This window comes from Sparus aurata, chromosome 24 (assembly GCF_900880675.1).
Source record: "Sparus aurata chromosome 24, fSpaAur1.1, whole genome shotgun sequence".
Lineage (NCBI taxonomy): Eukaryota > Metazoa > Chordata > Actinopteri > Spariformes > Sparidae > Sparus > Sparus aurata.
The window spans coordinates 22,172,596-22,199,379 of record NC_044210.1 but is presented as its reverse complement, the minus strand read 5'-3'; the positions used below and the strand labels follow the sequence as shown (position 1 = coordinate 22,199,379).

The 26,784-nt window shown below is 41.4% G+C and overlaps 1 protein-coding gene across 1 annotated transcript in view; it reads left to right on the top strand.

Annotated features, from left to right (window-relative positions):
- The window catches only part of LOC115576965 (NACHT, LRR and PYD domains-containing protein 3-like), a 61,584-nt gene extending 36,442 nt beyond the window's left edge, over window positions 1–25,142 (top strand). The window contains exons 17-21 of the mRNA XM_030409688.1: window positions 16,517–16,690; window positions 17,071–17,244; window positions 17,856–18,029; window positions 23,378–23,424; window positions 25,129–25,142. Of these exons, the coding sequence (XP_030265548.1) occupies window positions 16,517–16,690; window positions 17,071–17,244; window positions 17,856–18,029; window positions 23,378–23,424; window positions 25,129–25,142 (583 nt within the window). The remainder of the gene's footprint in view (window positions 1–16,516; window positions 16,691–17,070; window positions 17,245–17,855; window positions 18,030–23,377; window positions 23,425–25,128) is intronic.
- The last annotated feature ends 1,642 nt before the right edge of the window (window positions 25,143–26,784 follow it).

Sequence of the window (26,784 nt, the reverse complement as noted above, 5' to 3'; positions counted from 1 at the left end):
AGAGATGAAGATCAGCGACCAAGAGAGTTTTGTCACAAACACTTAGGTAACACCCCTCTTCTCAGACTAGTTTAGTTCCTGTTCAAAACGTGCCTGTCTGATTTCTTGGCTTCTGGTTTTGTTGCTTGATGAACCGCTCATCCTAACTACTTACCACTCCACACTGATTGCAGAGGGTTATCAAAACATTAACATTCAATCTAATTTCCACCACATCACTGCTGTTATATTGATAATACCAATAGACACTCTCTGTCAGATGTCTGATCAGAAAATACTGAACCTCAAATTAAAAAGATTTCTGTGACACATAAATTAATTTAATCATACAAACATATAAACTCTTTGCCTGACCTGGAGAATCAGTGATTTTGCCAAAGTGCTTGACTTTGAACTTAAAATGGTTCTGACATGGATCTTTATCAAGACTGGAGTAATTACATTCTAGATCATCACTGACAGTGTCTTTGTGCCTCAGTGTGAAACCTTTTACAGACTGTAACCACTGTCTGTGGCATCAGTTTAAAGTGAACAGAAGATATAAAACAGTCCAGTAACAACGTTAGATGACATGAGGTGGAACCTTCCTGTCACATTACCATAACAGCAGCAGTGCATAGATTTATTTAAGATCAGTGGTGACTCCTGTCATGAGGAAACTGCTGCTCCAGCTGAGTTTGGGCTGTTTTGGGTAGTTATCATCATAACAGTCTGCAGTGGCAGGAACGTTTCAGTGTTTTGCACAACCAACAAATATAATGACAAAAGAAAAGAAAATATTCAATGATCCATCACCTGTTCCATTGATTAACATGATATGTGACCTGTGCAGAGCTGCAGCTCTCTACATTAGTTGGTTGACCTCTGGTTTAATGCTTTTGTAATTAAAACAACGTCATATTCATCTTTAGACATGTCCTTTAACAGAGTGAACCACTTTTCAGTTTTTGAACACAAAACAAAACAGACAGAATATGGCGTGTCTTGAGTTTTTCCAAAGATTCCTGTGAGCTCACAGATGTGCTGCTCTGACCCCCCTCCTCCTTTCAGGGTGGAGCCTGCTGGAGTCCGATGGTTGACACCAGGTCTGAGGAAGTGTGAGTGTCTTTTTACTGTCATTCATCAAAACACTGTGACATCACTCATTCACATCTGTGATGTCATCATCACACTGATGACACATTAATAACTGCAGCTGTGTTGTGTCTTTTTCTCTCCATCAGATTCCTGTGAGCTCACAGTCGACACAAACACAGTCAGCAGAAGGATCAAACTGTCTGACAACAACAGGAAGATGACATATGTGTTAAAGGATCAGTCATATCCTGATCATCCAGACAGGTTTGACCCATGGACTCAGCTGCTGTGTAGAACTGGTCTTACTGGTCGCTGTTACTGGGAGGTCGAGTGGAGAGGAAAAGTTTATGTATCGGTGAGTTACAGAAGAATCAGAAGGAAAGGAGACAAAGAAAACTGTTTGTTTGGACTGAATGATCAGTCCTGGAGTCTGAGGTGCTTTGACGGTTACTCTGTCTGGCACAATAAGAGACTAACAGTCCTCTCCTCCTCCTCCTCCTCCTCCTCTGGTAGAGTAGCAGTGTATGTGGACTGTCCTGCTGGCACTCTGTCCTTCTACAGAGTCTCCTCTGGCTCACTGATCCACCTCCACACCTTCAACACTACATTCACTGAACCTCTTTATCCTGGATTTGGGTTCTTCTGGTCTAGGGTTCTTTACCTGACAAGTGTAGGTTCCTCAGTGCGTCTGTGTGGTGTTTAGTGTGCAGAGTCTCCTCCTGTCACAGAAACATTGTCAGTGCTGAACAGTTGAGTCTGTACAGGATCACAGTCACATCAATCTTTCAGCTTCTTGGAATAAATTCATCAGTCAACTTTGTACAAAATGATTCAAACTGATTGAAAAGATTCTTCATTTCCATTTGAAACTTCTTCTTCCATTAAATTGTGGATTAAATTGCGTTGACTTGTACTTTCTGTTATGTGTTGTATTGAATTCTGGCTCTTGTTCCAATAAAATCCACAACTATTAGTGAAATGTAAGAAAGAGAAAACATTGAGTCGTCTGCAGCTTTAATTGTAAAGAATCATTGTGAACAAAGTTGTAAATGGACAGTAAAATCTGATCAAATGTACTCGACACTCCACCTGAAACACTCTGACTTGTTTCATGTGTTTCTAATGATGAAACTAAAAGTTTGATGGTGTTGGTTAACACATGTAATTCTGTCCGTAGTGACAGAGTCAGAAACTGCACAACATCTCTTCATTTCTGTCTGATTATTCTATGAGAAGAAAACACATTTGAATGACAATCATTGTGTTTCTCTCAGTGTTTTGTGGCTGTTGAAGTCCGGCTGTATTTTCAGGATGTTTGTTGGATTTGAATCTGGTCCATCAAACTAAACAGCTGTGAGAAAAGTCTTTCTCTGTCTGACCTGGTGGCTCCACTTGTCACAGACTAGTTTTAAAGTCCAACTGCAGGTGACCGAAAGAGCCGGAGACCAAATAGTCCACAGCGAAATAACAAGATGCCGACTCGCCGATTCAGTGAGCTGAAGAAGTTCTGTGAAATTCTGAGGCCGTGGGTTCAAGCCTGAGGACGTCGCTTCCGCTGTTAAAGTTTCGAGTTCAAATCCTCAAGGTTTTATTATTTATTTGTTATCATTTTTTCCTCAAAAGAAGTGAAATGCTCAAAGAAAGTGATTCATTTAAGACTGATTCATCAGCTCAGGATGGTGAAGTGATGCTGTGAAGTCTGGAGGTTGTGGGTTCAATCCCTGGGTAGTTCAGGTGATTTTGAACCTGATGTCCACAGAAATAAAAGGGGGACAAACTTATTCAGGCCCACATCTGTTTGTTAAGAATAAACAGTGGTAGAAATACCCACAATCCTTTGTTGCAGTAAATAAAGAGCTGCCACACAGTTAAAGTAGTCAGTACAACAGCACAACTTCAGCAAACCTGTTTCTTCAACACATGAATGTATTGATTTGTTATTGGATCAGCACACACATGAGATCAGATCAGATGATTAAAACATAACAGATGTGTCAGGAGAGGTTGTGGCAGGAAGTGCATCATTGCATTTCCTCCCCAGAGGTAAGGGGAGGGGTTACAGAAAATTAACAACACCTGGGAGATGGGGGAAGGGTAATGCCATTTTACACCAAGACAGCATGGAGGAGATCAGGAGGAAGCGAGGCGGAATAGGAGAAAACACCACACAGAGTCTGTAAAGGAGTATACAAGCTGGAAAGGACCAAAGCAACCCCGGAGTGTGTGCAAAGGCAGGCGGATGTCTCGAGGCGCGGCACTTGGAAGCAAAAACTGGTCTGGGCTGAAAACTTCTACAGATAAGTGGTCGCTGCCTGTGGCTCTCCAGGCTTCTTCCTCCCTCTCAAGTCACTGTCTTCACCTTCTCTCAGGGAAAGGGCAAAGCTACCAAACCCCTCACCCTGTTCCCTGTCTCCATCGGCCCCATCAACTCCGACCCCCCCATCCATATACACTTGCATACATATCACACACACGCTTACATACTTCTGGATGACCAGAATGAACTGAACTTAATTGAACTCCACCTATAACCATTCACTCGGTTATGGTGAATGCGATTTTTGTTCTTTTATATGAACTGTGGACTTTGGGACTTATATTTTGCTCTCATGTGGATATTGGCATTTAAGATATGTTGATTTATTGCTTGATGGACCTTCTCATTTCCTGAATTGATTTAAGTGTTTGGATTCTTGGTTTGTTTGTGCCTGATCATTAATTGATTAACACTTCATTTCAGACGCTATGGTGATAAGTGTTTTATTTGATGTACCTGTCTTTTGTAGCTAGGGCAGTAGGCTAGCGGGATTCTGACGTTGTTAATTAACAGATACTTTCAGATTTATATAATTGTTTCTTTTCACGTTTAAAGAAAAGACCGACAGGTAGAATTTTCCCCTGTCTGGCGCCCAACTTAGGACTTACGAGTATCTGTTTCCAGCCCCTACGCTACAAGGTGAAGAACCACAGACCTCCCCTCCATCACACACACACACACACACTCAAACTATTCACATCATATAATTTGGGGAAATGCAACAAACCACAAATAAAAACAGAAACACACAATAAACAGAACAACTAATGAATCAATAGACAATAATCCAATAAAAACATGGACGACATCAAAACATCACAGTAACATATTAATGTGTGGAAATATGAATCATCACTGACGTCCATTTGTTTGAGACGGTTAATTGCATCATTAGTTGAAGCTCACTGGTGTAATAATAATAATTACAAACTTTATTCATACAGCAGTTTTCACAGTTAAAAGGGCTTTACGAGGTTGAAACTTGATTAAAACATGGCAGAGTTGGGGCCAATAACTGCATATATATATAAATAATACAATAAAGAGCAATGTGGATGATAATAAAACAGACGAGACATGTTGAAATAAAACAGCGTGGTGGCCGCATTAATAAAAGACTTCCTGCTGATTTAAAAGATGTCGGTGATTGTGAACACCACTGAACATTTCCCTCATTTGATTCCAGGACGACAAACAGTGAAGTCTGTGCAGTGAGATGTAACAGACTGAGATATATACAGACTGAACAGTGATTGCTGTTAGTTAGTGATGAACTGTGATATGAGCTCACTGGAGACACAACAGCTGTGGCTTCTTTTCACCAGCAGAGGGCGGCAACGTCCTCCAATTCCAGCAGAATAATGCTGAACAGAAAAGAGCCAGAGAAAACTCAGAAAGTGCTGAGAAATACTTAAAGCTGAGGCTTCACACTAATATATGATTTTGAAGGTGAAGGTGAGTTCAGTCTGATCTGAGGTCTGATGTGTTTCACAACAGTCAAGACTGTTATTGATGTGGAGGGGAAGGCAGCACAGGGTTGAGCACTAGGACCCAGCAGGCATCAGGGCGTGTACACAGAGTGTGAGAGCTCACCTGGGCTCCTCCTCCTGTGATGAAGCTCACCTGAGAGACCGTCAGCAGCTGAGGACGGACTGTGTTCACTCTCACCTGCTGCTTTCAGTCCTTTAAAGGTAAGATATGATTTAACTTTACAATAACATTCAGCTAACCAGCTAAATGTCAAGAAAGGAAATATTTTCATCATGAACAGAAAAATACAACCATCCACAGTCTGAACTGAAGTTTGTGTCTCTGACTGAACTGAGATCAGTTTAATCTGCTCGTTAACTCATCGTCGAACTCACTTCATTCAAACTGGACCTGAACTGAATCACAGTCACAAACACTAACATGTAACTTTACTGTGTGTTTGACGAGGTTCTAGTTAAAAACTCACAAAGTATCTGCAGCACAGCTGAAGGATTTTATAACACAAGTTGTTACCTGAATGTTTCTTCATGACAACTTGTGAGTTGTGTGTGAGTTGTTGTGTAGTGACCTCATAGAATCTAACAGTCAGTTCAAGTGATGTTGCTCTGTAAAAGTCACTAAAGCTGCTTTGTTGAACCAAAGTAACAACAACTAAACATGTATTTGACCTTTACACTCTCATTAAACACACAAGTCATCTGATTTCACTGACAAACACATATAATTCATATGATGTGATTAATGTGTAACTCTAACAGCCTCTTCAGCAGCGCCGGTCCAAAGTCTCATTCACTGTGATGGTTGTGGTGCAGACAGTCGTGTCCGTGTGAACCTCCAGCTGAAGGTAATGTAACACATTTAAAATGTCTGACTCGTTAACACAAGCTGTTGTTTGCTTAGCGACACTAGAAACAGCAACAATCTGCCGCTCCATTGTTCATTTCTACAGACTCACAGCTGTGAGTTCAAACAGCCGCCATTAAAAACCTCATCCTCCATGTTGAGAGGAGAACGGTGGAGGAAGAGCAGAGGTGGAGTTAGTTGGTGGTCAGTAGTTGATGTGGAGACAGCAGGAAGCAGCATTCAGAGGACGGTGAGCTGATGAAAGCTTTTATTTTGTAATGAAAGAATCAAAATGTAAGTGTGTCACTAAATGAGCTGTCAGAGCTGTGAACACTCCTCCAACAGGAAGTGTCGCCTCTTTCTGTCTCTGTCCACTGAAATGTGATCAATAATCAGATCAAACACATTTACTCTACATCGTCTGTTTTACATTAACTGAAAAAGTATTTGCAGTGCAACTATAGGATTTTACACCGTCCATCAGTTTAATATTAGTTTTAACTTGTATAAGTTGAGAAAAAGCTGAATATTTGCCTTCAAAATGTGGAAGAATAAAGTTGCAGTGCAGGACAGACGGATCAGGAGCTGCAGTGTCCGGCTCAGCAGGATAGACTGACGAGAGAGAAGCTGCAGGCTGGAACATGAACTAATGTTTACTGCTCACTGTCATGGTGCTTCTTCCTCTTCTGGTGACCAGATGTTCCTGATGAGATCAGAGGACGAAGCAAAACCTCCATCAGAGTTTGAAACAGTCACACCTGCATTCACACGAGGGGAAGACGTGGTACATCATTTCTGGGCCCAACACAACTTAGAATAGTCAGAATGCAGCAACGTTATAGGATCGCTGTGGGAATGTAGCCAGAGAAATGAGAGTAGATGTGGAGTGAGTTGGTCAGTGTGTGAACACAGAGTGGTTGTCACTGTGTAGCTCCACTTACTGATGACTGAAGGCAGCTTCTCCTGCCTGAATCAGCCTGTGGAGGAGGCCGAGACGAGCCGCCGCTCTCCCGCTGTCTGACGCACTAAACGCGGCTGGAGGGCAGCTGTTCGCCTGGATGCGGGAGCTGGAGGTGCTGAGGGGGCTGCAGCACCCCCTAAAACGAGGCTGTAACATAGGCCGAATTTACAAGAAGGCCCGAATCATTAAGAATCTGTCATTAACAGCGTTTCACACAGTTAATAAAGGTTCTCTTAACTCAACAGCTCACTAAATGGAGAGATTTCTGAAGGGAGTCTGGGGACTTCCTGTCCCTCCTCCTCTCCCTGCTGCTGTTGACTGTAGCTGATGTGACTTATAATATGTTGGTGTTCAGGTTCTTGTTCAGAATCATCAGAGACATGTCATCCTGGAAAGTCAAATGGTCCAAACACCTGAATGTGGCCCATCATTTACTATGATGTCATCATATAGACTGAGCCCTCAGCTCCAACTGTGACTGACTTCCTGGTGTGGAGACGCTCCACCAACAGTCTCTTCTTTATGTCACTTTGACCCGAAATGTGATCAATAGTCAAACTCATTGCCCTTGAATTCGTTTTTTTTGTGTTTTCTGGAAGCTTTATCCAGAGGAGCCTTCTTATTTTGGAAGGATCTGACGCTCTTTGAAAGTAACTGAGTATAATTATCCCAGTACTGCGCAGAAATACAACCTGGAAGTACTTGTAAGTAGAGTCAGTAGAGTTACTTGAGTGTTTGTGCTCTTTCACACTTATACTGAGCTAAATCTCAGCCCTCTGAGGTACTGTACTTTTAATTTCTTTACATGTTGTTGTGAATATGAAAGAGAATCCTGTGTGACAGCGCCCCCATGAAGTAACAGTCGCTTGTTTTGGGAATAAAAAACATTAATTCAGATTTTACGGACCTGAATGTGAAATAATGTTTGTATTGTGCTGAGGAGCTGAAACAAATATTTAGACACAGAGAACAAGATGACATCATCGAGCCTGCAGCCAATCAAACATCACAAGCTGTGATTTGAAGATTCCAGCAGTGGATGAAAAAGAGGCTCAACAGGTTTCACACACAGAGAGAGAAACCCTTTAAGATAACACAGAACAAGCCTGTGAAATAAAAGCAGTGAATGTGATATTACAGCCAGTGAAACGTCATCAATAACTCAATAAATGATGGAGTGATGCAACATTTGAACGCTTTCATCTAAAACAGAGTGAAGCAGATGAAAATAGTGGTTGTGTGCACATGAACTTCAGGCTGCTTTTTGAGCAGCATGTGACTCAAATCTTCCTCTGCTTGTCTTTAGAAGCCGTGTGGCGCCACCTGGTGGTGCAGAAGTAAACTGCAGGATGTCAGTTGTATTAACACAGATGGTTCACATGGAATAAAAACTCCAACATTAATGACTTTATATATCATCTACAATAATACATCACAATGTGTTCATGATATTGTGTCTCAATCATCTGAATGTTTAAATAAACTAAAGATATGTAACAAGTAAAGTTATAAAGTAACACGAAGTGGAAATACGTGACTGAAGTACCTCAGAATTGTAGTTCCTTAAAGTACGCGAGTAACTGTACTTTCCTCCACTGTTACTGGTGTTTCTAGAACAGTGGTTCCAGTCGTGTCTCGCTGGTTAAACTGGTGTTCAGAGCAGACGACTCACTTCCAGTCTGATGATGTGCAGATGAATGATTTGTGTTTCCTCTCCAGATGAAAGTGTGTGTGAGTTGAGCAGCATGAATCAGTGTGAGGACAGAGAGGAGGGAGGCCCTCCCTCTAAAACCACTGGACCTGAACCTGGACCTGGACCTGGACCTGAACCTGGACCCAGCTGTGTGTCCTTTAAGAGTGACCGGTCAAAGGATTTTTTAATTGACTTTAAAAAAAGCAGTGAAAAAAGGCAAGTTATTAGTATTTAATTAGTCATAATTATACATTTTATCAGATGTATAGTTTTCTGTGTTTATATGTTTTATATTCCATGCAGGGAGACATTAACTGAAAATAGAGAAACACTCAAAAGTTTGTTTCTCACTGAGAAATATACTACATTCAGGTGTACAAAGGAACATTTTCTGCAACCATGTGGCCCCACTCACACTGACCATTGAATGCAGTGGTCATGTGACAAATCTCTGCATCCTCCTCTGTGTGAAAGTCTCAGATGTGGCGAGGGGTGAAATTTCGCTTCGCCTCTGGAGATAGTATCAGAGGTAGCATCAGAGCCACGGCAGAGGCAAACCGAACCTGTGTGGATGGACAACCCGGCGGCGTGGAGCGAGGACTGATGGTTCACAGCCTGAAAGCTAAACAGATCCTTCACAACATTGTAACTGTCCTTGGCAACCTATGAGGAAAATAATGTGTTGTATGTCGCGAGGCGTCGGCCCTCATGTCTGCCATCCTGTCCTTCTTACTAACTCTTTCTGCCCAAATAACAGTGTATGTCCCCGGCAGAAAACTTTTACTCACCAAGTGTTTGTCTCCTTCCACTATTGTGTTGTTGTAGTTACTGTAGTCACGGTGACGCTCAGCCCTCCAGTCCAAGACTTCAGTGAACTTTCCCCCAGAAAACAGCCTCCCTCACTCCTGCAGGTGGCAGAGTCAGACAGTGTTCAGTTTTCTGATGGCAATTACGTAATTTAGAGAAAAACCTTGAAAGTGACTCTTTGTCACTTTCAAGGATGTTTAGTGCATCAGGATCTCAATCACAACACATTATAACAGCATCCATATGTTCATAAGCAGTCCTTTTGCAGTTCTGTCAGCACAGTGAAAATGATTAGATTGACAGGAGGACACCTGGGAAACACCTTGAAAGAAACACACAGGCATCATCATCATGACGTGTACCTCCATGATAGTTTTGGATCCGCAGCGCCGGCTTGCTGTATGAATTGACAAACTCAGTGCGTTTACATGACACTCAAGATAACCGAATTACTGGGTTAGTCCGACTTTGAACGGATCTTTAAGATGCATATATACATTTTAGTCTGACTAAAATTGGACCGATCGGATTTCTCATAGTAGAATTAAAGCACCCAGATTATTCGATTGATAGTCGCATTACTCCTGCATGTATACGTTCCATCAGATCAGATCGGATTTTGCGTTCTATGGAGGCGCACGATTTTTAGAAGTAGACGGACGGTGGCATCTTTCCTCCGAATTCACGGCAAGAAAGAGCGCCATTGTGCACCTAGTTTGTGTAATTATCATGTACACCATACGAAATGTAGAAAGATGTAGCTTCGTCTCGCTCTTCGCACGCCATCTTTCTTGAATGCTGTGGCAGCTGGTGACGTAAAGAGGTCAGCCGGAGGTGTTTCTGTTACCACTAGTTGAAATGGGCACAGCGCCACCTAGCGTACCGGGTATGACATGCTCCGGCCCAATAATCAGATTTTCTCACCGGCATGTATACTCGGATAATTGCAGTTTTCTGGTTGAATAGCATAGTCAAACTATGGCTGTAATCTGACTAAGCTGTGCATGTAAACGCACTGACTGGTGTGGCTTTATGCAAGAGCTGCTTGGTTCTGTGTGAACAAACAAATGCGGAGAATTTGCGAACCTCCGCTGCAGAGATAATGCAGAGTCTCTGTGTGAAAAGGCTGTTGTTAGCTAATCCAACTTTGTTGAGTCAAAAGTCTAATTGATCAGAGGGAAATCATTTGCAGTTCTGTCAGAACAGTGAGAAACTCTAAAACTGCTAATTATTGAAACAATAAAATTGGCCTTCCTTTGGCTAGTTCGGTGTTGGGAGCACCACCATGGAGGGTTTGATTACAGTCTTAAAAAAAATAACTTTCTCCTGAAATTGATCAGTCTGATCTTGTGCTGAGAAATTAAAGCTAATAAAGATAGTTCAAATAATTGTTGTTATAGAAAAACATTATTATTTCTAATATTGTCAATGTCCTGACTATATTTTTTATTCCTCGCAGACTCCATCAGAGACCAGACTCTCCTGGACCTGAACCTGAACCCAGCTGTGTGTCCTTCAAGAGTCAAGATTTTTTGATTGATTTTAAACAAAGCCGAGGAAAAAGGTAAGCTATCAGACTTTCATTATTCATAATAATACATTGTATCAGATGTATTGTTTTGTCTGTCTAATATTTCATATTTTGTGCAGGGACACTAACTGAACATACAGTAACACTTAAAGGTTTGACTTAACTGACTTCAATTTACTTATCTGTGTACAGAGCACCATTTTCAGCCTTCTATGGTCCAATGGCACATTGTGTTAGCTATTCCAAGATTGTCGTGTTAAAAGATTGCTGATTATTGAAACAATACAATTGTCCTGTCTTCGGCTAGTTGTGTGCCTGGAGCATCAGCATTTGGGGGTTTGATTATAGTCTGGATTATTAATATAGGGATTATTTGATTATATAGATTATAGTAGACAGGAAAAGGACAAATTTTCCTCTAAAATTTGTCAGTCTGTCCTTTTTCTGACAAACGAAGACTGATTTCAAGCAAGAATTTGTAAAGAGAACTTAAGATCTCATACAACAGTGTGTACTATTCCCTTGAAATGACAGTGCAATATGGCTTTAACCAAAGAAGAAAGAGAATTGGGTGCAAGAGGACACCAGAGTGTCTGGTTTAAGAAATGGACATCTCACAGGTCTTAAACGTGCGGTTTTTTTTAAGTGGTACCAGTTAAACCCCAATCTGAATGTCAACAGTGAAGAAGAGCCTCCATGATGCTGGCCTTCTAGGCAGATTATCAAGAAAAAGACTGGCTAATGAAAGGAAAAGATTAAGATAGGCAAAAGTTTACAGACATTGGTCAGAGTAACTGGAAAAGAGTGTTCTGTACAAACAAATCGAAGTTTGAGGTGTTTGGATCACATAGATCCTGGCCTGGGCCATAAAATGATAGAAATATGTATCGAGGCGCGCAGGTAGTCGAGTGGTTAGAGCGCATGCCATAAACGCAGCCGACCCCGGTTCGATTCCGCCCGGAGGTCCTTTGCTGCATGACACATCCCCCCTCTCTCCCATATTTCCTATCTGTCTACTGCTTAATAAAGGTGTCTATGCCAAAAAAATCTTTAAAAAAATAATAAATATGTATCGCAATGGACATGTCATTGATAGTAGTAAGGAAATAGTTTCATGTGTATGCAATAAATGCAAACCAACATGAAAGTCATGAATCAGCTTTAAGAAATCTAAGGTCATTAAAATGATCAGTAATTATCACCATTGAGCGATATGAAACTTTCACATCGTGATAGACTTTTCAGCCTTACTGCCCAGACGCAGAATAAATGAAAAGATCCTGGAAAACAAAGAGCAAATACTTTTATCAGATGTATTGACAATACACAGTTTCAGATTGTTCAGGCTGCAGTGTAGATTATTTGCTGTTTTATGTGATTCAATCAGGAGGAAGATGGAAAAACAAGAACCCAGCAGTGTGTCCATGAAGAGGACCTGGGCGATGGATCACCCTATGATCTTCCCACAGGGACGTCATGCTATTGATAAAAGGTATTTAAAACTAATTTGAAAAATAAAACTATGCCCCAATCTGAAAATGTTTTTCACCAGACCACCATGATGTCAATAAATCAGTCAATAAAAGCAAAAGAGGCTCAGAGGTAAACAGATGGAAGATCAGTGTTTGGTGGGGAGCATGTAAGTCCAGCCCAGTGTAGGAGAATCTGATGTTTTTGGCTTCGTAGACCTGCTGCCTCTCCAGGGTCAGTATAGTTTTTCTGCCTTTTTTGCCAGTACCTTAGAAAGTGACCGTACCCATTTGAATATGTGATAGTATGCATCCTTGATGTTGATGGAGGATTGTCCAGTCAATTCCCACCAGAGGCAGTGTTGTTTAGACACAACAACCAACTTTGACAATATTGTGTGGGTCACTAAGGTGTAGGGTGTTAATGGGTAATGGATACAACACAATGTTGATTTTCTACATGCTGTCATTTCAAATGTATGCTGTGTTGCAGACAACATCAAAGGTCGGAATATTTTAGAAACTTTCAACTTCTGTCCTTAAAGTGTTCCAGGTGCAAAATACCAAAAGTAAACACAAAACTTCTCTGACGTTAACAAAAAGAAGTCTCTTTGGCAAGTGTACACACAAGTGAACATTCAGCAGTGCTTGTATTACAAAAATCATAGCAGGAAAACTACACGTGAAATAACAGATCCATTTTACATTTTCTCTTACTCTCATGCTTGGAAACATATCTATATATTTTGCTCACTAACCTTTAACAAATAATGTAGTTCACAAATACAACCTACCCTGTGCCAATGGGTGCTGCCATTGTTGTGCAAAATGAGACAACTTCTACATAAATGTGCCCAGAGTTCAGACTTTGAGTGGCATTCCAGTGCACTTCTCCTAGTACTTGCATTATATTGTCTTCTTCTGTATTCTTTTTATATCTCTTACACTCCAACAGTGGATGGGATCAAAATACTGAGCAAGACAGTGTCCTCTACTGGTATTATGCCTGTATAGCACCAGGTTCTACATGTAGCATCTATTTAAAACATATTTAAAACACGATAGGAATTGATTGACAAGGTTTGCTGTTGGAGCCCAAGCTTCTCAAGTGCAAATTCTTAAATTCAATAACTGCAAGAAATCAGCAATCACACTGTCATTTTTTCCAGGATTTCCTCATGCTGTTTGTTATTCAAATTCTGTACTTTTTTTTGTCACATTTCAATACATGCATGCTTTCAACTATTGAAACCATTCAAATATCAACATGTTCAGCTATTTCATGAAAGGTGTTCCTACTGTGCTTTTTTTAATGTTAAACTTTTTCAACAAAATTTTGCTACAGACAATGAATAGGAGGCACAGCATACTCATAATATTAGTCACACTTAAACAACAACTATTCACTCTACATGGGCATAACAACAGAAATATCAGGTGAATATAATAAGTGAATTGCACAGAAATAATAGCCAACAGAATGCAGTCACAGCAACAAAAGTCACACAAACTATTAACAATTATCATCTTGCTTTAAAACACATTCTTCTAACAGAATCAACAGAAAGAACTAACTGTACAAAATACACCCCTGGCTTCATGCAATAACTAAACAGCCTATAACATTAAATAAGAGAATAATTCAATTACATTCTCATCGACGCACATACATGCAAACGAACTGTTCATCAGATATCACCTTGGTCTTTACAGGTGAAGTCCAGTCGTCATCTGCAGTCTCACTTGGTACACAGGCAGCGCAATCATGCTGCTTTCACAGAGCAGTAGCAGACAATCAGAGAGTGGCAGGAGATCTTTCTTTTTACTGCATGCATTTTCAAAGTCTTCATGATTTCTCCAGAGTGGACCAGGAGAGCTCAGAGGTTCCCAGAGGTCCGTCTGTCAAGCAGCATCAAACACACCTGGACTCCATATTTACGGTCAGTACATGAACAATGACTAAACTCCATGTTGCACTTTACAGACCAGTGGATTGTCCGTTTGTCCAACATGGATCTGATGTTTGGTTTAAATTGTCTCATTCACATAATATTCGGTTTCAGCTGCTGGAGGAGACCATTGTTATTTTTGTGAAGAACGAGCTGAAGAAGGTCCAGAAGGTTCTGAGTTCGGATTACCCAGAAGTCTTAGAAAGTCAGAGGGAGGATGAGGAGGTGTTGGATGGTGATGATGAAGAGCAGAGGAGGAGCAGCAGAGAGGCATTTCTGAAGATCACACTTCACTTCCTGAGGAGAATGAAGCAGGAGGAGCTGGCTGACCGTCTGCAGAGCAGTAAGAGGATTTCTCTAAAGATTGAATATCCTGGATGAGATTAGATTTTTACTGAAGTCTGATGATGATAAATGTGTTCATATATACAATCTTTAGGAGGAAGGAAATTTCGATATTTTCTTTATAAATAACTTCATGATCTTTTTTGTTGTGTCCTCATTTAGAACATCTTGCTGCAGTTTGTCGGCATGAACTTAAATCAAACCTGCAGAGGAAGTTCCAGTGTGTGTTTGAGGGAATTGCTAAAGCAGGAAAGCCAACCCCTCTGAATCAGATCTACACAGAGCTCTACATCACAGAGGGAGGGACTGCAGAGGTCAATGATGAACATGAGGTCAGACAGATTGAAGCAACATCCAGGAAGCCACACAGACCAGAAACAACAGTCAGACAAGAAGACATCTTCAAAGCCTCACCTGGAAGAGACGAACCAATCAGAACAGTGATGACAAAGGGAGTGGCTGGCATCGGGAAAACAGTCTTAACACAGAAGTTCACTTTGTACTGGGCTGAAGACAAAGCCAACCAGGACATACAGTTCACATTTCCATTCACTTTCAGAGAGCTGAATGTGCTGAAAGAGAAAAAGTTCAGCTTGGTGGAACTTGTTCATCACTTCTTCACTGAAACCAAAGCAATCTGCAGCTTTGAAGAGTTCCAGGTTGTGTTCATCTTTGACGGTCTGGATGAGTGTCGACTTCCTCTGGACTTCCACAACACTGAGATCCTGACTGATGTTAGAGAGTCCACCTCAGTGGATGTGCTGCTGACAAACCTCATCAGGGGGAAACTGCTTCCCTCTGCTCGCCTCTGGATAACCACACGACCTGCAGCAGCCAATCAGATCCCTCCTGGGTGTGTTGACATGGTGACAGAGGTCAGAGGGTTCACTGACCCACAGAAGGAGGAGTACTTGAGGAAGAGATTCAGAGATGAGAAGCAGGCCAGCAGAATCATCTCCCACATCAAGACATCACGAAGCCTCCACATCATGTGCCACATCCCAGTCTTCTGCTGGATCACTGCCACAGTTCTGGAGGATGTGTTGAAGACCAGAGAGAGAGGAGAGCTGCCCAAGACCCTGACTGAGATGTACATCCACTTCTTGGTGGTTCAGTCCAAACTGAAGAATGTCAAGTATGATGGAGGAGCTGAGACAGATCCACACTGGACTCCAGAGAGCAGGAAGATGATTGAGTCTCTGGGAAAACTGGCCTTTGATCAGCTGCAGAAAGGAAACTTGATGTTCTATGAATCCGACCTGACAGAGTGTGGCATCGATATCAGAGCAGCCTCAGTGTACTCAGGAGTGTTCACACAGATCTTTAAAGAGGAGAGTGGACTGTACCAGGACAAGGTGTTCTGCTTCATCCATCTGAGTGTTCAGGAGTTTCTGGCTGCTCTTCATGTCCATCTGACGTTCATCAACTCTGGAGTGAATCTCATGTCCAAAGAACAGTCATTCTGCCATGAATTTGCACTGAAACAGTACCTCCAGAGTGCTGTGGACCAGGCCTTACAGAGTCCCAATGGACACCTGGACTTGTTCCTCCGCTTCCTCCTGGGTCTTTCACTGCAGACCAATCAGACACTCCTACAAGGTCTGCAGACACAGACAGGACGTGGCCGATCAGCCAATCAGGAGGCAGTCGAGTACATCAGGATGAAGCTTGAGGAGACTCTGTCTGCAGGGAGAAGCATCAATCTTTTCCACTGTCTGAATGAACTGAATGATGATTCTCTTGTGGAGGAGATCCAACAGTACCTGAGTTCAGGATTTATGGCCACATATAAACTGTCTCCTGCTCAGTGGTCAGCTCTGGTCTTCATCTTACTGTCATCAGAAAAAGATCTGGATGTGTTTGAACTGAAGAAATACTCTGCTTCAGAGGAGGCTTTTCTGATGCTGCTGCCAGTGGTTAAAACCTCCAAGAAAGCTCTGTAAGTGGGAGATGTTATTAATATACTGCCATCTTTCAACTGGAGATAAGAAATAAATGACTTGATACCTGTTAACTTCCTGTTGTCTCTCCAGACTGAGCGGCTGTGACCTCTCAGATAGCAGCTGTGAAGCTCTGTCCTCAGTTCTCAGCTCCCAGTCCTCCAGTCTGAGAGAGCTGGACCTGAGTCACAACAACCTGCAGGATTCAGGAGTGAAGCTGCTGGTTCTTGGACTGAAGAGTCCACACTGTAAACTGGAAAGTCTGAAGTAAGATTCAGTCATATTTTGTCTCAATCTGTTGAAATGATTTATATATATTTTTTTCTGTCAAACAGCAACTCCTCTTACACCATTTCAAATTTAGCCATACAGGAAAATTTTCCAGCATGTTTGGTTCAAATGCATATTCACATATTGTCCATACAAAATAAGGACTCTAAATATGAGATTGAAAACCTCATAATTTGCTATCATGCCTCTTAACATTCATTTCTGTTTAATACTGATTCATGTCGCCAACTACTCAGAGTAGAACAGCAAGGACTTAAACATGTCCTAAAAAGAGATTATATATATACTTAATCACCAAAACTCAAGACTCCAAACTTTAACGCCGTAATTTATTATCTTGTTTTTTTCCTCTCCAGACTGGGCAACTGTAACCTCTCAGAGAGAAGCTGTGAAGCTCTGTCCTCAGTTCTCAGCTCCCAGTCCTCTAGTCTGAGAGAGCTGGACCTGAGTAACAACAACCTGCAGGATTCAGGAGTGAAGCTGCTGTGTCTTGGACTGGAAAGTAAACACTGTTTACTGGAAAATATCAGGTCAGGATTCATTAAACATTTAAACTAATGACATTTTGTGGATGAGTAGCCGACCTGTGTAGGATTGTGTATGCCAATTTGATTTGTGAAAGGACTTTTAAATAATCTTTGACAGCAGTTCATACTGAGACAAATTACTCTTCATAAGAATTTACAATCATTTTCCCTTGTTTTTGTTTTGATGTTGAGTTATTAAGTACAAAACCCTGCAAAGTGGAGTTCTTCCTCTGTGTGTACTTGATCACATTGACTTTGTGAGTGCACACAGTGCTCATGGCTTTATTCTCTCTTTTTGATAACAGCTTCATTCTTTTAAGCACATTGTTAGGCCATGATAGCAGCTTGGTTTTATGGATGGTAAGATTGGTCCATTAGTCAGTCCTCCACTTTGTTCCAAATTTTGACCAATGGCATTTGAATATGATAATTTTCATGGTTTGGTTTATGACCAAAATACCTGCAAAACTAATGACATTACCATCGTTCTTGCTGTACTTTGTATGTCCGTGCTTAGCGAACATTAAGATGATGAACATGATAAAGATCATACTCTCTAAATGCGATCATGCAATACCACCAGATGTTCTTCCATGTGTTTTGTGTATTAACAGGCTGTCAGGCTGTTTAGTCACAGAGGAAGGCTGTACTTCTCTGGCCTCAGCTCTGAACTTCAACCCCTCCCATCTGAGAGAGCTGGACCTGACCTACAATCATCCAGGAGACTCCGGAGTGAAGCTGCTGTCTGCTCAACTGGAGGATCCAGACAGGAGACTGGAAACTCTCAGGTAAGATGAGTTCTGCTGCAGCCACAGACAGTCAGTGTGATAGAGGAGGAAGAGCTGGAATGTAGTATGACATGTATCCACTTTATGCACTGCACATCCTTTTGTTATCGGCCCCAACTGTTTACACTGACCGAACAGAACATTAAAACCACTGACAAGTGAGAGGGTTCTTCAAGATGGTGGATGTGCACTTGACCAGCTCCCTCGAGTCAGCAGGAAAAATATGTATAATATATGTAACTCGACAGCCAAAGGCAAGATATGAATAAGGCAACATTACTAAGAAGGCAAAAGAGTAGAAACAAACAAGAGGAAAAAATCTGAAATGGACCCCGAGCAAGTTAGAAACGTCAACACAGATGAAGAAGCTAACAAGAAAACTGAAATGGCGAAGTACACGGAGGAGCTCAGAGCTGGGCTAACTGCTATCAAGGACGAAATAAAAGAGCTCAGAAGTGAGTTCCGCTGTGACCTGGCCACATTCAAGGGAGAGATAAAGGGTGAGATAAGCGCAATGCGAGTAGAGATCGACCACAAATGCTCGGAAAACCAAAAAGAGCTGCAGGTTCAGGCAGCTAGCACAGACACGCATAGCGGAACTTGCGGAGTGGCAGGCAGACTCGGGCACACTGATGGGGGAGAAGTTAACAGACTTAGAAGGCAGATCACGGAGTAATAACCTCTGTATTTATGAAGTCCCGGAAGACACAGAAAAGGACTTTGAGTCGTTGAGCAAATATGTGGAGGACTTGTTGACTACTGAACTCGGGCTGCCAGAAGGAACTGAGCTCCACATTCAGCGCTGTCACTGAGCCCTCGTGAAAAATCCTGGCCCAGACGGGACTCCCAGATCAATAGTCACCAACTTTCTGCAATATGACTCTAAAGAAATAATCCTGCAAAAGGTATGGGGCAAAGAGAAGAAAACGATAAAGATAGCAAACAACCAAGTTTCTTTGATCATGACTGTGCGACCGAAGTCATCCAGAAGCAAAAAACATATGGAAGTATCAAAAAAAGACTGAAACAAGAAGGAATCCGGTTTCAGACTCCGCTTGCTAAAATAGGAATATACTGGGACAACGGAGTGAAAATATATGAAGATGCCAGAGAGGCAGCACTTGATATGAGAGCGATGGGCTTTACAATGGAAGATCCAGGTGGGGAGAGAGAAGCACTGGTACCGAGGAGGAGCAACAGCGCACCGGCTCTGGAGCGAGACTCGACTCAACCCCGAGGAGCTGATGGAGCAGCGGGTGCAACAAGGTGGCAGCGAGCTGGCAGCAGGAGAGACCGACTGCAGACAGCAAGGCGAATAAAGGAGAGACTGCAAGAGTTTAAAAGAATATAAGACTCTCAGAATAAGAGGTAAAACTGTGGACTACTTGAAATCCAGGAAGAATGTTAAGTTAGAATAAGAGCGGAGGAAACATTTTGTAAAATGAGAAAATGCGAAGGGCTATTTTCCTCCTTTTTAATCCACAGTGGGTCCAGTGTTAATATTTCAAACCATTTGGAATAGTCAAAGGCAACAGTGGCCGTCATAAGGGGAGGATGGGTTAATTGGGCAGTTCAGCCGTATACCTAGACCAAATAGGCAATATAGCGTCAGGTCTAGGGAGAGGCCCTCTTACCAGAGGACTTCCTCTCCACCCAGCAACAGGGGTGCTGGGACACAAGGAAAACTGCCCCGGAGTTTGAGGGCTGTAGTGTCAGACCATAACTCACTATATTTAAAAATTGGCCTTAGTAATAGAAAATGGCGAACAGCATGGAGGTTAAATACGAGCCTACAGAGAAAGGAAAGGATTAGTAAGGAAATAAACACATATATTGAGGAAAACGACAATGGTGAAGTTGACCCAACAATACTTTGGGACGCCATAAAGGTGGTTATTAGGGAAAAATTGATAGCAGAAACAGCACTATTAAAAAAGAATAGACTAGAAACATACAAGAAATACACAAAAAATGTAAGAGTACTAGAGAGAAACTTTCAGAGTACAAAAGACCAAAATATATACAGAGAAATTAAGGCTTTAAAGACAAAAATAAATGACATTTTAACAGACGAAGTATAGAAAAGAAATAGGTTTCTGAAACAGAATTGTTATGAAATAGGACCAAGAGCTACTAAATTATTGGCAAAGCGCATAAAAAAGCAGCAAACAAATAATAGCATCCATAAAATAAGAGACCCCCACACAAGAGCTGTTTTGCACACCAGAAGATATAGAGAAGGTCTTCTGGGAGTTTTATGGTAAACTGTATACCCAACCTATATCAGCAGGAGATGATGAAATGGAGGAATTTCTGAATACTTTGGACTTGTCTTCAATTGGCTCCTCACAAAATGAAATATTAACAACTGAAATTACAATAGAGGAGGTGACAGATGCAATTAAAAAGTTGAAAAATAAAAAGAGCCCGGGCAATGACGGTTATCCTGCTGAATGTTATAAAAGGTACCCGTTACTTTTGGCATCATTCAATTGGACACTTAAGGAAAACAAAATACCTCCCTCGTGGGATGAAGCAATAATTTCTATACTCCCAAAACCTGGGAAGGATAAAGAGCAATGTGAATATTATAGACCAATCTCACTATTGAACGTAGATTATAAGATATACACATCAATTATGTCAAACAGAATCCAAACGAATATGACAGGGGATTCAAAACATGGTTAACTAAGGGAATCAAGGCATGGTGCACTTTAGAGAAGAAAAGGGAGCTGGAGAGTTTTCAAAATATGAAGGATAAATACGATCTGGGGAAACATGACTTTCATAGAAATCTACAACTAAGGGACTATCACAAGAAGAAAATCAGAAGAGATCCCTCCATGGAAGTGTGGGGTGTAACTCAACTTCTAATCAAATCATACGCAGGAACTTCTTTTAGAATTATACCTGCATTATACAAAGCATTGACAGTAAATAAAAATTCAACCAAATATGTAAAAGAAAAATGGGAATTGGAACTCAGCATAGACATTACGGATTAACAATAGCAAGAGATGTGGAAAACACATCAAACCACCACCAGCTCACAGTCATGGAGGGAATTCTCGTGAAAAAACCTGATACGATTCTTTATTACGCCTAAAATAAAAAATAAATATTTAAAAACCAATGACTTGTGTTGGAGAGAATGTGACGAATTAAAAGCAGGTCATGCTCATATTTTTTGGAAATGTAATAAAATTGTTAGGTTTTGGGGAATGGTACACAATGTCATGCAGAAGATACTGGGATATAATATCCCCATGAACTGTGGGACTCTGTACATGTGTAACCTGAATGAAGGACATATACATATTGGAGATAGATATTTGGTAAAGATACTATTGATTGCGAGTAAGAAAGCTATAACTAGAAATTGGTGTAAGGTAGACCCACCTAAACAGGATTAGTGGATGGCAATTGTCGAGCAAATATACATAATGGAGAAGATGACATTTCGCATGAGACTACAAGAGGTGCAGGGTGAACAAAAATGGGAGAAATGGACTACATACAAGAACTCAAACAGTGATAGACACGAGGACCTGGGAAACGAAGACTGAAATATTCAAGAAAGTGACTCCCTTTACTGTTTTTTTTTTTTTTTTTGGGGGGGGGGGGGGGATTATTGTCAGTGTTGTTCCTTCAATGTTTGTAAATGAAAACAACATTAAAAACTGAAGTGAAAAAAAAAAAACACTGACAAGTGATCACAATGATCATCTCTCAATGCAACGTTCTGCTGGGAAACCTTTGGTCCTGGCAATTGTGTAAGGGATAATGGCCGACGAGGTGTTCATTAACAGAAATGAATCGGACGACGCAGAGTCCGATTCATTTCTGTTAATGAACACCTCGAAGGGCATCATCCCGCTTATACCATGGTCACTTGCCAAAGAAAAGAAATTCGGACCATTAATTTACATTTTCATGCGTTTTACAATCAAAATATAAAGTTTTTCACAAGCCATAACTTAGTTTCCCTGGTAACGCCTGAGGGTTTGACTAATACCTGGAACAATCATTACTCTCCCGTAAGATTCTTATGCAACGGAAACGTTGTTCACTCTTCCAGTAAATAGGACGGATCATAGATACGACTTGGCAACGGGAGATATTCTAGTCCGCTCAGCGATGAGCCAGAAAGCTAACGCTATGCTAGCAAGATTCAAATTCAATAACATTGCATACGGTTGACAAACAGTAAATATAATTTGACAGTATGCTAGCTAACATGAATAGCTAGCTAACCAGTCATGTCATTGTCCCCAAATCAATAGCAAGATTTCCACAAACAAATGACCGGCCGTGTGTAACGTAACTGTGGCCGCAGCCTGAAGCAGAGAGCTGAACAGCGAACGGGATGTGAGATTATTTGCATATCAGCAAATTTAGAGGGGAAGTGAACTTTCTGCAGCTTGTGTGTTACAGTCGCCACCCTGTGGTGTTCAGAGGATAAGACACTGAAGGACTGACAGTCAGACTGCACTCAGTGCTGGAAATAAAATATTCAGATTTGATACGCCAGCTAGCGCATTGATTTACAGCGGTGAACAGTCAATTTGACTGGAACTACTTAGTAGGTGTCCGTATATCACTTTTTAACCGACACCCTCAAGCCAATCAGAATCGAGTATTCACCCAGACCATGGTATAAATCATGTTAATAGTTTACTGTTCGTTTTTGTATATAGTGTTATTAACTGTTTAAATGAACAGTGAAAAGTGAAGTATTTTCACAAAGTTATGGATGAAAATCGCTGAGATAATTCTAGATGTATACTGTACAGGTGGAACATGAAGCAGAAGGACATGCAGTTTGTAAAGTGGATAACCATCCAGCTACAAGTGTAGACCTGTTGCAGTTTGAACAGTTCTCTGCATGTTAATGAACTGTTTATCATTTTGTGAAATGTCCTTCTATGCCCTCTTGCCTGGGATTGAATCAGTTTCATCTTCGTACAGACACAGGTCCAGAACATTTTTAGACTTGCTTAGCACAAAGCCTGGAAGCAAGGGGAAACTGCTAGCTGAGCTCCACTGGAAGAGAAATATAAACCTTCCAGTAACTCCAAAGTGGTCATATTTATTCAAAACTGTGCTCAAACCTGATAACCACAGGACAGGACTTTGAAGACGCTACACTCATTACATACATTTAGTTTTTAATTAAAATATAATTTCACAGATATTAAATTAAATGTATTTAATATTTAAATAAAACATCATGCTTGATGATTGTATTGCAATCATCCTTTCTGTCAGGATGAGGTTTGATTCACTTCCTTGCAGTTTAATTCAAAGCCTTCTGTATTAAAGAAGTGTTGCTTTTACCCTTTCAGGGTGGAGCCTCGTGGAGCTTATTGGTTGACACCAGGTCTGAGGAAATGTGAGTGTGGTTTTACTTTGATCATGAAAACAAAGCAGCTTCACACTATAACAACACTCATTCACATCTGTGATGTCATCATCACACTGATGACACATTAGTAACTGCAGCTGTGTTGTGTCTTTTTCTCTCCATCAGATTCCTGTGAGCTCACAGTCGACACAAACACAGTCAGCAGAAACATCAAACTGTCTGACAACAACAGGAAGATGACAAGTGTGGAGGCGGATCAGTCATATCCTGATCATCCAGAGAGGTTTGAGTCCTCCTGGTGGCCTCAGCTGCTGTGTAGAACTGGTCTGACTGGTCGCTGTTACTGGGAGGTCGAGTGGAGAGGAGATGTTCGTATATCAGTGAGTTACAGAAGAATCAGAAGGAGAGGAGTCAGTGATGACTGTTGGTTTGGACGGAATGATCAGTCCTGGAGTCTGTGGTGCTCTGATGATGGTCGTTACTCTGTCTGGCACAATAACAGACGAACACTCATCTCCTCCTCCTCCTCCTCCTCCTCCTCTGGTAGAGTAGCAGTGTATGTGGACTGTCCTGCTGGCACTCTGTCCTTCTACAGAGTCTCCTCTGACTCACTGATCCACCTCCACACCTTCAACACCACATTCACTGAACCTCTTTATCCTGGATTTGGGTTCTGGTCCAGTTCTGGTTCCTCAGTGCGTCTGTGTGGTGTTTAGTGTGCAGAGTCTCCTCCTGTCACAGAAACATTGTCAGTGCTGAACAGTTGAGTCTGTACAGGATCACAGTCACATCAATCTTTCAGCTTCTTGGAATAAATTCATCAGTCAACTTTGTACAAAATGATTCAAAGTGATTGAAAAGATTCTTCATTTCCATTTGAAACTTCTTCCATTAAATTGTGGATTAAATTGCGTTGACTTGTACTTTCTGTCATGTGTTGTTTTGAATTCTGGCTCTTGTTCCAATAAAATCCACAACTATTAGTGAAATGTAAGAAAGAGAAAACATTGAGTCGTCTGCAGCTTTAATTGTAAAGAATCATTGTGAACAAAGTTGTAAATGGACAGTAAAATCTGATCAAATGTACTCGACACTCCACCTGAAACACTCTGACTTGTTTCATGTGTTTCTAATGATGAAACTAAAAGTTTGATGGTGTTGGTTAACACATGTAATTCTGTCCGTAGTGACAGAGTCAGAAACTGCACAACATCTCTTCATTTCTGTCTGATTATTCTATGAGAAGAAAACACATTTGAATGACAATCATTGTGTTTCTCTCAGTGTTTTGTGGCTGTTGAAGTCCGGCTGTATTTTCAGGACGTTTGTTGGATTTGAATCTGGTCCGTCAAACTAAACAGCTGTGAGAAAAGTCTTTCTCTGTCTGAGCCGGTTGGCTGAAGATGTTTGGAAGTCTGAGAGCCGGATGAAATACTGAAACACTTTCACACATCACAAACTAAACTGTCCTCGTGAAGTTTTGAAACAAGTGCTGAAGAGATTTGAGCTCATGTTTGATGCTTCTGAACGTTGATGTTCAGAGCAAAGAGTCCAAAACTTGTACAAATGATTCCCTTTAGTTTCAATCTGACTTTGTTTGTGAAACGATCAGCTGACGAGTTTATAATCAGACTGAAAGATGTCGCACAGCATCACTGAAATGTTTCTCCTCTGCTAAAGCAGCTGAATATAAAAGTCTACTTGTATCCTCATGTTGTTTTTCTGTTTCAGTAAATGTAAAATAGTTGAGATATCTTCACATTGATGCAGTTTAAATGTAACAAGTATATTAAAATAAAACAAACACAAACACATAAATCTGATTTCTCTCTTGTCCCTCCTCGTCTTCCTCATATTATTCTCCCTTGGTTTGTGCTGTCTGGCAACAGAAAGATAAATATTGTAAAATATTTAGTATTTGTGTTTAATTTATATCATCAACAGTATCAGTATCACTATAATCATCAATACCTCGGCACAGTTCAGCTCCCTCACAACGTAGCGTGACAGTTTGTGGTTCTGGTAGCTGGATGATCTGTTGCTGTGTGTTGTTTATCCTCATTCTTTTTACTATATGTTGATATGTTTGTGTTGCATGTGTCGTATAAGACACTGGATGTCTATATGTCCCTCGGGATCAATACTTTATCTGTCTCTTCAGTCACGACCAGACAAACACTGTCATTGGTGGTTCAACGGAAGTTGAGTCCTTACGGCTCTCTCATGTTGCCTGTTCAAACTTTAGTTTCACTTTCATGAAGGTTGTGACGCAGCTCGTGTCCTGCTGCTGAGCTCCCAGCTGATGGTAAGATGACAAGTTTAACACGTTTATACTCGTTAATAGAAGCAATAGAATATTCTCCGCTTTACTTCTACACAAAACTCTGCGTTTGATCAGGAGGACGGAGGGAAACTGCTGTTAAGGATATCCGCCATTTTGTGTCGATACCTGCAGAGTGTAAACAGAGGGATACGAGTTGAAGTGGAGTGAGTTGGTTAGTGTAGTGAGTGGTTGTCACTGTGTAGCTCCACTTACTGATGACTGAAGGCAGCTTCTCCTGCCTGAATCAGCCTGTGGAGGAGGCCGAGACGAGCCGCCGCTCTCCCGCTGTCTGACGCACTAAACGCGGCTGGAGAGCAGCTGTTCGCCTGGATGCGGGAGCTGGAGGTGCTGAGGGGGCCGCAGCACCCCCTAAAACGAGGCTGTAACATAGGCCGAATTTACAAGAAGGCCCGAATCATTAAGAACTTGTCATCGACAGCGTTCCACACAGTTTATAAAGGTTCTCTTAACTCAACAACTCACTAAATGGAGCGATTTCTGAAGGGAGTCTGGGGACTTCCTGCCCCTCCTCCTCTCCCTCCTGCTGTTGCCTGTCGCTGATGTGACTAACACTACTCACAATAAGTTAGGGATATTGTTATTTACATGAGTGCTTTTCCTATTTGGTCTGAATTTTAATGAAATAAGTAAAAGTTCCCTTTGATATTACTAATAATGAATGAGAAGAAACACCATTTTCATTAGTTTAATATTTATTACCCCAAAAATTTAGACAATAACAGGGATAGCCCCAAATAACAAAAATTGACAATGTCAGTAGCGGGTGTTTCCACCATTTGCCGCAATGACAGCTTGACAGTGACGTCTCATGCTCCTCACTGGCCTCATGATGTTGTTCTGAGGCAATGCATTCCACTCCTCCACAAGTGCTACACGCAGTTCTGCCAGGTCACGTGGGGGTGGGGTACGATCATCCAGTCTCTGCTTCAGCTGGTCCCAGACGTGCTCTATGGGGTTCAGGTCAGGGGACATTGCTGGCCATACCATATGAGGCACTCCCACTTCCTGAAGTCGAGCTGTGACAATTCTGGCACGATGTGGTG